At 40.9% G+C, this 16,767-nt stretch overlaps 1 protein-coding gene across 1 annotated transcript; it reads left to right on the top strand.

The window, feature by feature from the left end:
• The first annotated feature begins 11,091 nt into the window (after positions 1–11,091).
• On the top strand, positions 11,092–16,745 carry LOC122000958 (probable mitochondrial-processing peptidase subunit beta, mitochondrial). The gene is made up of 6 exons (XM_042555476.1): positions 11,092–11,846; positions 12,906–13,070; positions 13,212–13,349; positions 13,436–13,587; positions 13,674–13,782; positions 15,509–16,745. The coding sequence occupies exons 1-6, from the start codon at positions 11,196–11,198 to the stop codon at positions 15,617–15,619; spliced, it is 1,326 nt and encodes a 441-aa protein (XP_042411410.1). The 5' UTR covers positions 11,092–11,195; the 3' UTR covers positions 15,620–16,745.
• Positions 16,746–16,767: the final 22 nt, after the last annotated feature.

Raw genomic sequence — 16,767 nt, 5'->3', positions numbered from 1 at the left:
GTCTCACGGAAGTTTCTGTCACGCCCCAGAGGAGTTCCTGTCCGAGAAAATTTCGGCAGCATCTCCCCTATACGGTGGACAATCTGAAACTTTTCTACATCCTCACATACCTCAACCACAGGCGGCTGGAATAATAAAAACAATAAAAATACAACCACACATTCCACGCAATTTATATAACAAGTAAACAGAAAGATAATACCCTGACTCGAAATCAACCCTACTCCACTACACTCGTAAAACTCAAATCCGATGAACTCGCCTCTTCTGCCGTCCAGGCAGGCTTGTAGTAGAATAAATCCAAATCCAAATCCATCGACAAAATAAAATCCATACAATGTCCATAAGTAAAATAATCCAAAACATAACAAGTTCAAAACAGTCTAGAACAGAAAAGAAACCAAAAGAAAATCAATCATATCCTCGAGGTCTGCAGGGACCAGCAACTGGAACTCTATCCTGACAGCATCAACCTGAAAATATCAACAATGGAGGCGGGGTGAGTTCAACACTCAGCAGGTACAATTGATATACAAAGTAAGGAAATAACACCTAGCACTAATCATGCGTACAGTCTCCTGATGTAATAAAGGTAAATGTAAACTGAAATAACAGGAGTATCTTGACTAACCAGACTCGAGTATAAGGTCAAACAGTCAGAGATAGGGAAACTCGTATGCATGTCAAACATAGGTATCCAAACAATATGCAGATATAAATGCAACAAACACAAACACAGCAATAAATGCATCATGCGTATGATGCCAATGATGCGTCCGGTCCCCCGACGCCAGTCGATCATCTCACACAATAGTGAGGCCGAGTGGGTAGGGTTATATGCACTCTGTCATCACTACTCCCGATGAGTGACCGAGTGGACGGGATGCCGTCGAGTACACCTATCCTTCTACCCCAAATCATAAATGGGGAGCGCAATGCTCTCATCTCCACGATAACGGGGAGGAATCCTGACGGATAACACGTTGTGTCACACTACCCATGAGTCGACTAACGGTGCCTAATCCTGCTCACACTCTGCCTGAATCGACCACTAACCCATGAGTGGTGGTGTGTGCAGATCCATGTAACTAGTGATGTGCTCAACAATAATGGAGCGGACTATCGCACAGCATGCAATCATGCAAATGGTGCATGGCAATAACCATAAAAACATCCTGACCTAATCCATATATATAGAAAAGTGCACCCTAGGTCAACGAATCATATCGAATCAAAGGTACACAGAAGATATAAAAACCTAGGTCCTGAACATGGTGAAGCATGGTATATCACTACCCCCTATAAGCATGTATAAACAAATAAAGTATACATGGGATGCAAATCAAGCAATCAATCAATTATGTATCAGATATTGGGTAGTGACTAACCGAAACAAATAAAGGACATAATTAATGCAACTTGTTAAATTCACTACTATGTATATCAAATGACATAAGTCAAAAGTACCCGCATCAAATAAAGTGGTCAAATCCGGTAATCAAGATACTCGTCGAGATACCGTCCCGAATCAAAGTCCTGTGTCGAACATATAGATATATTTTATTTAGCTACAATTCAATTGAATTTAAATAGCTTAATAAAATCCACGAACTAAATCAGGGAAAACCCTAATTAACATAACCAATTGCCTACCCAAAATTAAATCTAACCATTGACTAAGGTTAATGGTCTTAACCCTAATCGTTCCATTAGATTCATTTAAAACCAACTCAATCTACAACAAGAATCCGCCATCAATGTATCATCCTATAACCAAATTAGGTACGTATCAATTCATACATAAAACACATTTTCACCTCAAATCACAGCTGGAGAAGATTCGCTGTTGCAGCACAGTAGACGAAGTTGCTGCCAATAATCCTATCCGGAGCGAGGTGGAACTGTTGCCTAGCAAGTCGGCCCTTTCAAATCAGCACCTAGACAAATCAAACGTCTAATTCACAGTGTGTACATGCTCAACCATGCAAGACCAAATCAAAGCTCACCTTGGGGGTCTGATCACCTTACTCACTGTCTGCACTTCACAGCAACCCGAGACTGCTATCCAGCGCTGGAAGGGCAGTGTAGCACAAAGGGAAACAGTGGCACAGAGAAGAAGAAGTCGGCGTCGGCACCACTTTAAGAAGTAGGCAGTGGCTAGGGCTGAGGAATGCAAAGCTGTGGCCACCGGAGAGAGATGGTGGTCATGGGTTTCCGGCTAGGGCACGTGGTTGGACGAGGGCAGAGGGTGTCGGAGGAGAGGAAATCAGCGTCAGGGCTCGCTACACTGTGGTGGTCGATGCTGGGGCACCAGAGGTGAGGCGCTGCTCCGTGCGTCGCCGGCGAAGTGGCGTCGGGTCGGAGTGGCGGCGACGCTGCTAGGGATCGGGGTCCGGTGCTCGCTGTGGTGGCGGGAGAGGATGCTAGGGCGCAGCCTCGGCAGGAGGAAGCTCGGCTAGGGCACGGGATGGCCGGCGGAGACTGCGGTAGTCGGCGGTCGGGCGACGCCGGGTGGCTAGGGCAGGGAGATTAGGGCTTCGGCGTGAGAGAAGAAGGGAAGAGGGCGCGGGCGGTTTTCGGGGAGGAGAAATAGAGGAACCGGCGAAAAATAAAGGAAAAAAGGAAAATTAAATAAAGGAAAAGAATTAAGAAAAATTCAACTTTTCCTCATTTAAATGGGGTAACCTAAACAGGCTTTTCCGGCCCATTTTTATCCCCGTTAACTCGTCCGTACGAGATCTAAAATATTTCCAAAAATTCCGGAAAATTTCCTTATTAATATTCGCCTATTTTCAGTATTTTACATTCTCCCCCATTAATAAAAATTTGGTCCCCAAATTTCATTTTCTACCATCAGCAAATACTAATAACAGGTAACAATAATAAATGCTGAACGGTAAATAAAATCACATACCTCAAGTGAAAAGATGGGGATATCGAGCTCGGATAGTATCCTCGAGCTCCCAAGTAGCCTCCTCGTCTGAATGATTCTGCCATCCGACTTTAATCAGCCGGATAGTCTTGTTCCGCAACTGACGCTCTTTTCGATCGAGAATCCGTACCGTAACCTCCTCATAAGTAATGTCAGGCTGAACTGGAACTGGAATATCTGCCAGCACATGTGTCGGGTCATGTACGCATCTCCTCAGTATCAATACGTGGAATACGTCGTGAACGCCTGTCAGGGACGGTGGTAGTGCTAGCCGGTAAGCTACCGCTCTGATCCTCTCCAAGATCTCGAAAGGGCCAATATACCGCGGAGCCAGCTTACCTCGGAGGCCAAATCTCTTCACCCCTTTCGTGGGTGAAACTCGCAGAAATACATGGTCACAAATGGAGAACTCTAAGAGTCTCCGACTCGGGTCAGCATAACTCTTCTGGCAGTCTTATGCCTTTGACATCCTCCGTCTAATAGTACGGACCAACTCTGCATCCTGCTGAACTCTATGAGGTCCCAACAACTGGGCCTCTCCAACCTCATCCCAGAGGACGGGTGTCCGACAAGGTCTACCATACAACGCCTCAAACGGTGTCATCTGGATAGCCGAATGAAAGCTGTTGTTGTAAGCAAACTCTACCAACGGCAAATAGTCCTCACAACTGCCTCCGAAATCCATAACACATGACCTCAGCAGATCCTCTAAAGTCTGAATAGTCCGCTCTAACTGTCCACCTGTCTGCGGATAGAAAGTTGTACTGAAACAGAGCTGCGTGCCCAAGGCCTGCTGCAGACTCTGTCAAAAACAAGACGTGAACCGTGGGCCTCTATCCGAAATAATAGTCAACGGGACACCACATGATCTGATGATCTCCCGGTAAAACAGATCTACCAATCGATCCAGGAAATCAGTCTTCCGGATCGCTAACGAGTGTGCGGATTTGGTTAATCGATCAATGATTACCCAAATCGCGTCATGGCCTCGTCGTGTCCTCGGCAACCCTACCACAAGTCCATGGTAATGTGATCCTACTTACACTCAGGAATAGGAATCCGCTGAAGTAACCCTGCAGGTCTCTGGTGTTCAGCCTTCACCTGCTGACAGACAAGACATCTAGCTACGAAATCCGCGACGTCTTTCTTCATGTCGTTCCACCAGTAGGAACACCTCAAGTCTCGATACATACGGGTCTCGCCTGGATGGATCGTAAATCGAGAGCGATGAGCCTCCTAAAGTAGCTCCTGTAAGACCGGATGAGACTGAGGTACGCATAATCTGCCTTGGAAGTATATAATACTCTCCTCATCTCGTGTGAACTCGGTCTGCTGCCCGGAAGCTATCTGACTGCCAATAAACTGCAAATGCTGATCACTGGCCTGGGCCTCTCGGATCTTCGTCCTGATCGATGACTGAGCAACCATGGTAACAAGAATACCCTGCTCTGTCGGTCCCTGATCCTCAAGATTTAACTCAGAGAAACCCTGAATCAAGTCCGTGACTGAAATCCGGTGGCAAGCCAAAGTCCCTCTGGTCTTCTGGCTAAGTGCATCGGCAACCACATTAGCTTTTACCGGGTGATAGCTAATGGTACACTCATAATTCTTCAGGAATTTCATCCATCTCCTCTGTCAGAGATTAAGTTCCTTCTAAGTAAACAGATCTTTGAGACTCTTATGGTCAGTGAGAATATCAAATGTAACGCCATATAAATAATGTCGCCAAATCTTCATGGCAAAAATAATGGCGACTTGCCCAGATCATGTACAGGGCAGTTCTTCTCCTGCTCCTTCAACCGACGAGAAGCATAGGAGACTACTCTATCGTGCTGCATCAGAACAGCGCTCAGACCCTTAATAGATGTGTCGGTGCAGAGGACATATCCGTCCTCTCCAGAAGGTAAAAATTCAAAATCGGAGCCGACACTAGTCTCCGCTTCAGCTCCTAGAAGCTGGTCTTGTCATCCTCAGTCCAAGTGAACTTCAAGCCTTTCCAGGTCAGGCGTGTCAGTGATATAGCTATCCGAGAGAAACCCTCAACGTATCTTCGGAAATATCGAGCCAAACAAAGGAAGTTACAAGCCTCTTCTATAGACTCCGTCTACTCCCAACGGTAACAACCTCGATCTCCTGTGGAACCACGGTATACTCCTACTGATGTCCGTGTGTCTCAAATATCTCACAGAAGACAACTAAAATACGCACTACTGATCTTCACATCTAGACGTTTCCATCGAAGCATCTCTAGAACTATACAAAGATGAAGTGCGTAACTCACCGTGGATCCGAAATAGATCACAACACCGTCAACAAAGACAATGGAAACCGATCCAAACATCTTGGGAATACCAAAATCATCAAGTCTCTGAAAACCTCTAAGGCTCCCCAAACCCTAATGGTAAAATCATGACACATAATGTCCATATCACAGACATTTCTAACCATAAGATCCCTAAAAATAAGTCTGAAATATATCACCAACAATACAAATCACCAAGAATAGATCCACCCGTGTGAGAGCAACGCTCCATCACAGAAAACACCACATATGTGGGAGCAACGCTTTACCACAAGAAATCCTCAATATGTAGGAATAACACTCCACTACAATAATCCATAACATGTATCTGCAATAGATATGGGAGCAATGCTCCGCTACAAGCAATCCGAAATATGTATATGTGGGAGCTCCGCTCCACCACAAACGATCCATAAGTGTCCAAGGCACCTAACTATCCAACTAGAGGTTGCACGAGATCACTCAACCACATATCACTGTAGGCAGCCAAAGGTATAAACAACCTAGTAAACAAATCAAATCCATAGTCAACTCTATCATCATCCTAGTGGGTTGGTCACCCACTAATAGAAGAATTAGTTAACAGGGTTATACAACCAATAACATAATGTAGACACTCAGCATTCTACATTCAACATAGGTAGAATCATCATGATGCTACCCACCATACACCTGGTATACATGCACACACAACATATGTATAATCGACATAATCCTCCAATTTGTACACACCAAACACACTCATAGCACAGGTATAAATCAGTGTGATACCTCCAACAATACCTGTCAAACCCGTGTGCATATATCAACATGGGTATAATCAACAATACACCTCAACAACACTCACATGACATATGTACACCTATGCCAAAAGTATAATCAACGTAATACTTCCAACAAATCATAATCGACACGAGTATACTCTCAAAACAATCATATAAGAAACGAGATACCTCAAATATTACACACAACACATCTACACATATCACAACTCAGATTAGATCGATAAGATACATCCAATAAAACACTCAAACATATGTGCACATTCCACAACATAGTTTTTAATTGACAAATACCTCCAATAAACAATCAGACATGTATGTCTAATCACTCGGGTATAATCTACTAGAAACCCACAATAATCATATGTATAAAGGTATACGACCCAAAAGATAAAGTCAGAATTCAAGAACATCAAGACACTCTCATTTTTTATCCTCAAAAATATCAGCCCACATAATATCAGATGAATAAGTCTCTACTCCCCATGAGAGCAAGTTAACATTCTAAACATCAAATCATTATTTATCAACATAGTCCAATATCAGAAGAAGTAAACATCAATTTTATCATCCTGTTAACTAACCACAACTAACCAGATTTATTAAAATCTCATAGGCACTCTAAACCATAAACTCTCTAGCACCCGATTTATAATCTGATCACCAACTATAAACATCAAACCTGTGAATATCATACATGACACTCACTATGTCACCATCAACAACAACCCAAATAATAGATCATCAAAATAGTTATCCACTAATAGATCATCAAACAACCACATAACATTTACTCTCATAAATCATTAGAAATCAACACATCACAATATCTGATCTCCCAATATCCCTCAACCTCAAATCATTCTCAACAATGATCAAACATGATAACTCTCCAATGACCAATTTTCATCGTATCGGATACCCTAATATCCAAAAGATACGAGTATAAAAACTCTACTGGCTAAGTCCACAGGAATATATAGGTATCATCCATTACCCAGCTAACAATAGCAGAGGCTGATATGTGCCTCCATCTTCTAATAGTAGTAACAGAAGCTAAAACTACTGATGGTATGATATGAAAAATCACCAGAGACTATAATCCTTGATCTCTATTAGGGTCGACCAAGATCAGTGGCTAACCCATCACATGTAATATGGCTACAACAACCAGACAAGTAATAAAGATAAAGTGCTAATAGATGTCCTAACTATCATAAAATAAACATCATACCTATTTGCCGTCTGGAGATGTTCCATCGCTGTCCAGTCCCCAACTTCTGACCTCAAAATTCCGAACGAGAAAATCGCCGGAAATCCATATAATCCGAAACGGAAGTCCGAAACATAACCATAACGAAAATCCGTACAAACCGAAATAGACATCCAAAAATCCAGAACACCAAAAGCAGGTATCTATAACCTGCTCTGATACCAATAAATTGGTATCAGATAAATCTCGAAAATCCAAAACACGGAAATCCAACAAGCGTCGTCGAACTCTGGCGCTCTGATACCAAGTAAATAAATTGGTATCAGGTTATCCCAAACATCAAAAATACGAAAACAAAAGATCGTATAACTTGGCTCTGATACCACTAAATTGTCACGCCCCAGAGGAGTCCCTGTCCGAGAAAATTTCGGCAGCATCTCCCCTGTACGGTGGACAATCTGAAACTTTTCTACATCCTCACATACCTCAGCCACAGGCGGCTGGAATAATAAAAACAATAAAAATACAACCACACATTCCACGTAATTTATATAACAAGTAAACAGAAAGATAATACCCTGACTCGAAATCAACCCTACTCCACTACACTCGTAAAACTCAAATCCGATGAACTCACCTCTTCTGCCGTCCAGGCAGACTTGTAGTAGAATAAATCCAAATCCAAATCCATCGACAAAATAAAATCCATACAATGTCCATAAGTAAAATAATCCAAAACATAACAAGTTCAAAACAGTCTAGAACAGAAAAGAAACCAAAAGAAAACCAATCATATCCTCGAGGTCTGCAGGGACCAGCAACTGGAACTCTCTCCTGACAGCATCAACCTGAAAATATCAACAATGGAGGCGGGGTGAGCCCAACACTCAGCAGGTACAATTGATATACAAAGTAAGGAAATAACACCTAGCACTAATCATGCGTACAGTCTCCTGATGTAATAAAGGTAAATGCAAACTGAAATAACAGGAGTATACTGTACTAACCAGGACATGAGTATAAGGTCAAACAGTCCGAGAGATAGGGAAATCCTGTATGCATGTCAAACATAGGTATCCAAACAATATGCAGCATATAAATGCAACAAACACAAACACAAGCAATAAATGCATCATGCATATGATGCCAATGATGCGTCCTGGTCACCCCTGACGCCAGTCGATCATCTCACACAATAGTGAGATCGAGTGGGTAGGGCTGTGACAACCGTGCACTCTGTCGTCACTACTCCTGATGAGTGACCGAGTGGACGGGATGTTGTCGGAGTACACCTATCCTCCTACCCCAAATCATAAATGGGGGAGCGCAATGCTCTCATCTCCCGGTACACGATAACAGGGAGGAATCCCTGCCGGATAACACGTTGTGTCACACTACCCATGAGCGGACCAACGGTGCCTAACAGAGTCCCTACTGCAACACACTCTGCCTGAATCGACCACTAACCCATGAGTGGTGGTGTGTGCAGATCCATGTAACTAGCGATGTGCTCAACAATAATGGAGCGGACTATCGCACAGCATGCAATCATGCAAATGGTGCATGGCAATAACCATAAAAACATCCTGACCTAATCCATATATATAGAAAAGTGCACCCTAGGTCAACGAATTATATCGAATCAAAGGTACACAGAAGATATAAAAACCTAGGTCCTGAACATGGTGAAGCATGATATATCACTACCCCCTATAAGCATGTATAAACAAATAAAGTATACATGAGATGCAAATCAAGCAATCAATCAATCATGTATCAGATATTGGGTAGTGACTAACCGAAATAAATAAAGGACATAATTAATGCAACTTGTTAAATTCACTACTATGTATATCAAATGACATAAGTCAAAAGTACCCGCCTCCAATAAAGTGGTCAAATCCGGTAATCAAGATACTCGTCGAGATACCGTCCCGAATCAAAGTCCTGTGTCGAACATATAGATATATTTTATTTAGCTACAATTCAATTGAATTTAAATAGCTTAATAAAATCCACGAACTAAATCAGGGAAAACCCTAATTAACATAACCAATTGCCTACCCAAAATTAAATCTAACCATTGACTAATGTTAATGGTCTTAACCCTAATCGTTCCATTAGATTCATTTAAAACCAACTCAATCTACAACAAGAATCCGCCATCAATGTATCATCCTATAACCAAATTAGGTACGTATCAATTCATACATAAAACACATTTTCACCTCAAATCACAGCTGGAGAAGATTCGCTGTTGCAGCACAGTAGACGAAGTTGCTGCCAATAATCCTATCCGGAGCAAGGTGGAACTGTTGCCTAGCAAGTCAGCCCTTTCAAATCAGCACCTAGACAAATCAAACGTCTAATTCACAGTGTGTACATGCTCAACCATGCAAGACCAAATCAAAGCTCACCTTGGGGGTCTGATCACCTTACTCACTGTCTGCACTTCACAGCAACCCGAGACTGCGATCCAGCGCTGGAAGGGCAGTGTAGCACAAAGGGAAACAGTGGCACAGAGAAGAAGAAGTCGGCGTCGGCACCACTTCAAGAAGTAGGCATTGCAAAGCTGTGGCCACCGGAGAGAGATGGTGGTCGTGGGTTTCCGGCTAGGGCACGCGGCTGGATGAGGGCAGAGGGTGTCGGAGGAGAGGAAATCAGCGTCAGGGCTCGCTACACTGTGGTGGTCGATGCTGGGGCACCAGAGGTGAGGCGCTGCTCCGTGCGTCGCCGGCGACAGTGGCGTCGGGTCGGAGTGGCGGCGACGCTGCTAGGGATCGGGTCCGGTGCTCGTTGTGGTGGCGGGAGAGGATGCTAGGGCGCAGCCTCGGCAGGAGGAAGCTCGGCTAGGGCACGGGATGGCCGGCGGAGACTGCGGTAGTCGGCGGTCGGGCGACGCCGGGTGGCTAGGGCAGGGAGATTAGGGCTTCGGCGTGAGAGAAGAAGGGAAGAGGCCTCGGGCGGTTTTCGGGGAGGAGAAACAGAGGAACCGGCGAAAAATAAAGGAAAAAAGGAAAATTAAATAAAGGAAAAGAATTAAGAAAAATTCAACATTTCCTCATTTAAATGGGGTAACCTAAACAGGCTTTTCCGGCTCCATTTTTATCCCCGTTAACTCGTCCGTACGAGCTCCGAAAAATTCCCGAAAAATTTCCAAAAATTTCGAAAAATTCCTTTATTAATATTCGCCTATTTTCAGTATTTTACAGTTTTCCACCGGCCACCAAGGTAAATCGGGAAGCGCACGCGACAGCCAACCCAGACGCCTAACATCCTTTGATTGCGTTCGTCATTTGGAGGAAAATTTCTACCAATACACAGTAGCTGGGGATCGAACCGTGGGTGTCTGAGTGACAATCTGGATGTCCTACCGCGGCACTATACCCCAGGGACAAAACTAAGGTAGGGTAAATTTTTTAACATGACTGGGCTCACCGCTATATGGTCCCATACCTCAGAAAATCCCGAAAGAATTTTTTGGGAGCCTCAGTACCATATATCCGACGGATAAAGAGTTGATAAGAGGATTTGATAAGAGGGCTCGAATGCCGCACCTCAATCAATAGTGTCCAAAATAAGGACTTAAATTGATAAGAGCATACACAGATGAGGATTTGAACCTGGCACCTCAGTCAATAGGTAATAACGTTCCATGTAACCTTAAACGAACTATATACGGGTAAACAGAAGAAAAAAAAATTAGATAAAATAGTAAAATGATGATAAATATCAATGAAATTATTATTGTTGTTTTTTGAAAAAAAAAAATGTGAATATTAGAATAAAAGTTGATATCGCGGTCCAGAATAAGGACCGCCGGTCCTGTAAGATAAAATCACGGGGCATGAATAGCCGATCGGTTGCTTATACACGCAATTGCAGATCCGCAGTAACATTGCGCTGGTAAATCCGTCAGCAGCAAACTTGAGGACTGCGCTCCTCCCCTAACCCTAGGGCGTAGCAATGGCGATCCGGAAGCTGCTCGCTCTCTCTCGCCGTCCACTCCTCCTCTCCGGCCGATCTGCGTCCACTGCTGCGGCTCTCGCTTCTCACGATGCAGCCGAGTTATCCACCTCGCCCGCTAGCCCCCCCGTGATGCACTACGACCGACTCGTCCAGGCCGTCAGATCAAAGATCCGGAGCCTCGACGATCCCGATCCCCGCTTCCTCCGCTACGCCTCACCCCATCCCGCTCTCGCTGATCATACTTCCATCCTAGCAGCTCCGGAGACCCGCGTCACCACACTCTCCAACGGCCTCCGCATCGCCACCGAGTCCACGCTCGCAGCCCGTACTGCCACCGTCGGGGTGTGGATCGATGCTGGAAGTCGATTTGAGACGGAGGACACTAATGGGACCGCCCATTTCCTGGAACATATGATCTTCAAGGGCACCGAGTCTCGGACGGTGCGGCAGCTGGAGGAGGAGATTGAGAACATGGGCGGGCATCTGAATGCTTACACTACAAGGGAGCAGACAACCTATTACGCCAATGTGTTAGATAAGGATGTGCCCAAGGCGCTTGAAATCCTTGCCGACATACTGCAGAATTCACGTTTTGATGAGAAGCAAATTGAACGGGAGCGGAATGTTATCCTCAGAGAGATGGAAGAGGTATAGCCGAAACCCAGCATCTTTTACCTGCTCAGTGGTAAAAATCTTTTGCATATTATTCACATGAATGCTATTTATAGTTTTTATCTACTTTTTGCTTCTAGTAAAAAAAAAATAATTTATGGGTGAAATGACTTCTATAATTTGTTACCTATCGCTTGGTCAATTTCTTGAAGAAGCAGAGAAGAAAAATTATAAAATATCATTGATCTGAGTTGATAATTTCTATCATCCTCGAAGCTGATCATATTACATGGCTGGTTTAATTTGTATAGTCTTGATGTTCCTTGCTATTGTTTATCTTTTAGTTGATTATGACTTTGTGTCTAAAATTTGGATCGTTGTTTAGTACTTACTGATCCAGTTTCAATTAACAAGAAAATTCAAAAGTGAATGAAGAAGAAAAACACTTAAAACATAAGAAATTTTAATGACAAGAATTATCAGGTTAAGTAACAAATTTCTTAAGATAAAACACTTGCAATAGGTTGCTGTACCTAAATGTGACAGTTAGACTGAGCAGTATTGGGAACAACATATCTAGGACTATTAGGAAATATTCTGAAGAATGGACAGAATTACTGTAATGTTATCTGTTGGAATTACTTATCTTTAATTGAAACAAACCATTCCCATATACCTTTTTGCAACAACTGGGAATTATGTATCTCTAACTGAAGCAAATCTTTCTGTCTGTGTCCTCAATAGCAATGGTGTCTGTGTGCGCGCGCGTATTCTAATAACCTTTTTTTAATAATCTTACTGCTCTCGTATCTGTTGGAATCATATTATTATAAATGATTTATAATTCATTTTCTGAATTTTTTTGTTCCATCATGCAAGGAAAATGTTGTTCCAATTCTCTCTTTGCCAGGATTTACAACTGCCAAATGGTATCTAAAGTTCTCGTATTTTTTCCATTTTAACGTCTATCTTGAAGGCTTTCCCTTTTTATGCAAAGTTATATTTTCAATTAAATGTACTTTTATTTTAACATAGATATCATTAATAAAACCCTTTACACTGTAATAATCCATTCTGTCTATGATTTTCATCCAGGTGGAGGGACAAACTGAAGAAGTTATTTTTGATCATTTGCATGCTACTGCCTTCCAGCACACCTCACTTGGAAGGACAATCCTTGGACCTGCTCAAAACATCAAGACAATTACTAAAGAGCACCTTAGGAAATACATCTCATCTCACTACACCAGCCCTAGAATGGTTTGTTTTCCATTAGGCCAGACTAAGTTAATATTTCTATGTATAAGCATTGTATTGGCTCAATCCATGTGTTCTAATATTCCAATGTTAACTGAATTTACATTTAATGAGCAGGGATGTTTTTTTTCTATGGCAATGTAGGTCATATCAGCTGCCGGTGCTGTTAAGCATGATGATATAGTTGAGCAGGTCAAAAAGCTTTTCATGAAACTGTCAGATAATCCTACTACAACAACCCAGTTGATTGAGACGGAACCCGCTATTTTCACTGGATCTGAGGTGGGGAAGTTTAATTTAAGATAGTACCCTTTTGTATTTTTCGTTAACCGAATTTCTTCTTAATTATTTAATTATCCCATTTCCAGGTTAGGATAATAGATGATGACATTCCACTTGCGAAATTTGCGGTTGCATTTAGTGGGGCGTCTTGGACAGATCCAGACTCCATTGCTTTAATGGTTATGCAATCTATGTTAGGTTCTTGGAATAAGAATGCTCATGGTGGAAAGCATGCAGGGTGAGTTTCTAACCTCTGGTACAGTGCTTTGCTATTCAAGATCCATGCTTCTGCTTGAGTTGATTGGTTACTGTAATTTTATGCAGTTCAGAGTTGACCCAAGGGATTGCCATCAATGATATTGCTGAAAGTATGATGGCCTTTAATACAAACTACAAAGATACTGGTCTCTTTGGTGTTTATGCTGTTGCCAAGGTTTATAATTATGTCGTCTACCATCTAAGATTAATCTATAATAATATTTGTTTTGTCATTAAACATGATTTATAATTTTAGCATATGAACGACTTTGTTACAGATGTTGTTGTTATTGATGATTCAAAAAATTGAAAATGGCATAGTCTACATATTATTAGTTACGTTGACCAACTTATTGAGTATTTTGTCATTGAAACATTTGAGACAGTATCAGTTCTGATTTAGAGAATTTTTTTATATAAATACCAAATATCAACAGAAGTTTGAGGATATCTATTAATTATATGCTGTTTTGTATTGTCAAAGCAAGGTTTCTATAGATGCACACTAGAGTTTATAAAGATCAGGGGAAATGACTGTATTGTTATTTATAGATGCTTGTTTTGGATAAATAAGTTTCAGAAAAAGAGAGAAGAATAAAGCATTATACATAGTCAAAGACCTTGTGTAAATAATTATAGCTTAAGAGAGTTTTGCAGACAATAAATATGTGTGACATCTATGCATACTTTATACCTACTAATTGACTATTAGACCATATGGGCATTTGCATTTGTATTATATGGAAAATAAAGTACTTGTGCGAATTGCTAGTTTGGGGAGTTCTTGGTGCTCTATACTGTTGATGCCCCAAATGCCATCTTTCACTGAATCTCTGTTTTTGACTGTTGTACATTTTTGTATTTACTCTGGTTCTCAAACAAGGATAAATTGGAAATTTTTAACTAGTAGTTTTCTCTTCTGTAGTTGCTGTGCTGGCACTTACTTTGGTTCTTTCTTTCGTTCTTTTAGCAACAATATATTTGAAAATAGTTAGCTTGAAATCTGAAATGGTTCGATTTTGTTAAAAAAAATAGAATTAATTGTCGGTGAAACCAGTTGTAAATTCAATGGCTCTGTTGGGATCAGTCAGGATCAGCAAAATTCTGGACTATCTTGTTGATTGTTTGTTGATCTTCTAAATTCTAATTGATCCATAGTTGACCAAAGTTTATAGATACTGAAAAATTAGTTGTTCTGAAGTGGATTAGCTACTTGGCATCATTAATTTGATTTGGTCCAATGTCCAACCTAAAACATGTTTTTAGCTTTTGGAAATACTCTTCCAATTCGCACAGATATTTTACATTATGCACAAAGGTAGTGATAGTAGGCTCTTGATGCACCAAATTGTCCAACCAGGTGAGTGTCTAGGAATAGGGCTGGAAACAAGTCAAGCTGAGCCAAACTTTGGGGTGTTCAAGCTTGTTTGATAAGGTAACCGAGCTTAACTGAGTCAAGCCTAAAATGAACCAAGCCTTTGAAATGATTGGCTAGTGCAAGTTTGTCTTGATGATATACAGGAATGAGGTTAATTATGGCTTTATCCACACCGAATTATTCTATACCTGCCATTAGATGTGCAACCCTCACTCAGAATTATCTTCTTTTTTTTTTTTTACTGGAAAACGTGGACTTCCAGGTTCTGTTTATTTTCTATGGTATTTTATGATATTTGAACGGTAAAGATCTTTGCCTTTGTCTTGCTTGTTGGACTTTTTCTAAAAATTTGATATGTACTCATGCTATACTTTTTGATGATTTAAAACATCTGTGGTCAAATGGTGATTAGTTAAATTGTATGAAACAAATGGATTTTGCAGTTACCTATAACACTTAACTATCCATTCGGCTCTTCTCAGAGCTGACTTTGTGGCTAACTGCTTTTCCCATTTTTGAGCAGCCTGATTGTTTGGATGACTTGGCCTATGCAATTATGGGTGAGATAAGCAAACTCTCCTATAGGGTCTCAGAAGCTGATGTTACTCGAGCACGCAATCAGGTAGATCATTAAATCTGTGTTTCATTTTAATCATTTGAAACACTAGATAGTCATTCTATAAAAGATTTTCATGGTTCAGTATGTGTTTCTTCTATTAGGGTAAATCAGCCTTTAAATAATGGAATTCCCTGAAAAGTTTATTATCTTGTGATAAATGTATTGCAATACTGAAAAAACCAATACACTTTTGCAACTTCTGCTGGAAATTTCCCTTTTCGGCTTCCACAATGACTGATTCAATATACAGTTCAAAGTATGAGTATTGACTTGAATAAGAATTATCACACTGAGTTTTCTGGACATAAGAAGAAATACTTGACTTTTATATATGTATGTATGTCTGAAGGATTTATAATATGTGAATACATCTGAAGATTCTTATTTAGGCTTGTTGGGTCCAAATACTTGCAATGTACAATATCTGAGGGTTAAGGACTCGGAAAAACTTCTGAATGGGAAACTGATGCAAATGAGGATGGGGTTGTTTGTGTTTCTAACCTTACCTGTTCCTTTTCATTTATTTTAATAATTTTATTTGAATTCTCTAGTTTTTTTTTTCAAAAAAGAATTAAATGGGGAAGGGAGGGTTGTGGTTATGTTGTTCAATATTTCTCAATTTATTGACTGTCTTTAAAATATTTGTTACAGTGGAATATTTATGTTTTATTTTTTAAATAAAATGAACTTAAGTTGGATTTTCTTTCGCATATTCATTTTAAAATTTGATACTTGTCCACATCTGAACAAAACCAAAATCCTGGGTTGCATCAGACTAGCTTTTTCAACACCTCTGGCAAAAATTTATTTTACTTTTTCTTAGTTTTTGGTTTTCTTTTTTTTGTATGAATGCTTCAAACTTCGAGCTGAAATTTCCCTCAAACCTTACTTTTTATATGCTGCAAATTTTGAGACACCTTAGATACATGGATCCTCTTCAATCACTATGTGGAAAATTTGTGCTTTAAATAAAGTATTTGATCTATGGTCCAATATCCTTTGAGTATGATCGGAATAGTGTTAAAATAGATCATATGCTTATTGGATCATAGGAAATAAATTTGCTACCATATCATACATCTGGTGAAATGTTTATTTATTTTTTTATTTCAATAAGAAAGGAAGAGATGAAATCCACTCAGATGGGTAAAGATGAGTTTCAG

The sequence above is a fragment of the Zingiber officinale genome, chromosome 7A (assembly GCF_018446385.1).
Source record: "Zingiber officinale cultivar Zhangliang chromosome 7A, Zo_v1.1, whole genome shotgun sequence".
Classification (NCBI taxonomy): Eukaryota; Viridiplantae; Streptophyta; class Magnoliopsida; order Zingiberales; family Zingiberaceae; genus Zingiber; species Zingiber officinale.
Note: the sequence above shows the minus strand (reverse complement) of the source record. Positions and strands in the feature narration are given on the sequence as shown.

Coding starts and splice junctions, on each gene's coding strand:
- LOC122000958 (XM_042555476.1), top strand. CDS start 11,196: ATGGCGATCCGGAAGCTGCTCGCTCTCTCTCGCCGTCCACTCCTCCTC. Junction 13,071..13,211: donor ACTACACCAGCCCTAGAATG/GTTTGTTTTCCA, acceptor ATGGCAATGTAG/GTCATATCAGCTGCCGGTGC. Junction 13,783..15,508: donor GTGTTTATGCTGTTGCCAAG/GTTTATAATTAT, acceptor ATTTTTGAGCAG/CCTGATTGTTTGGATGACTT.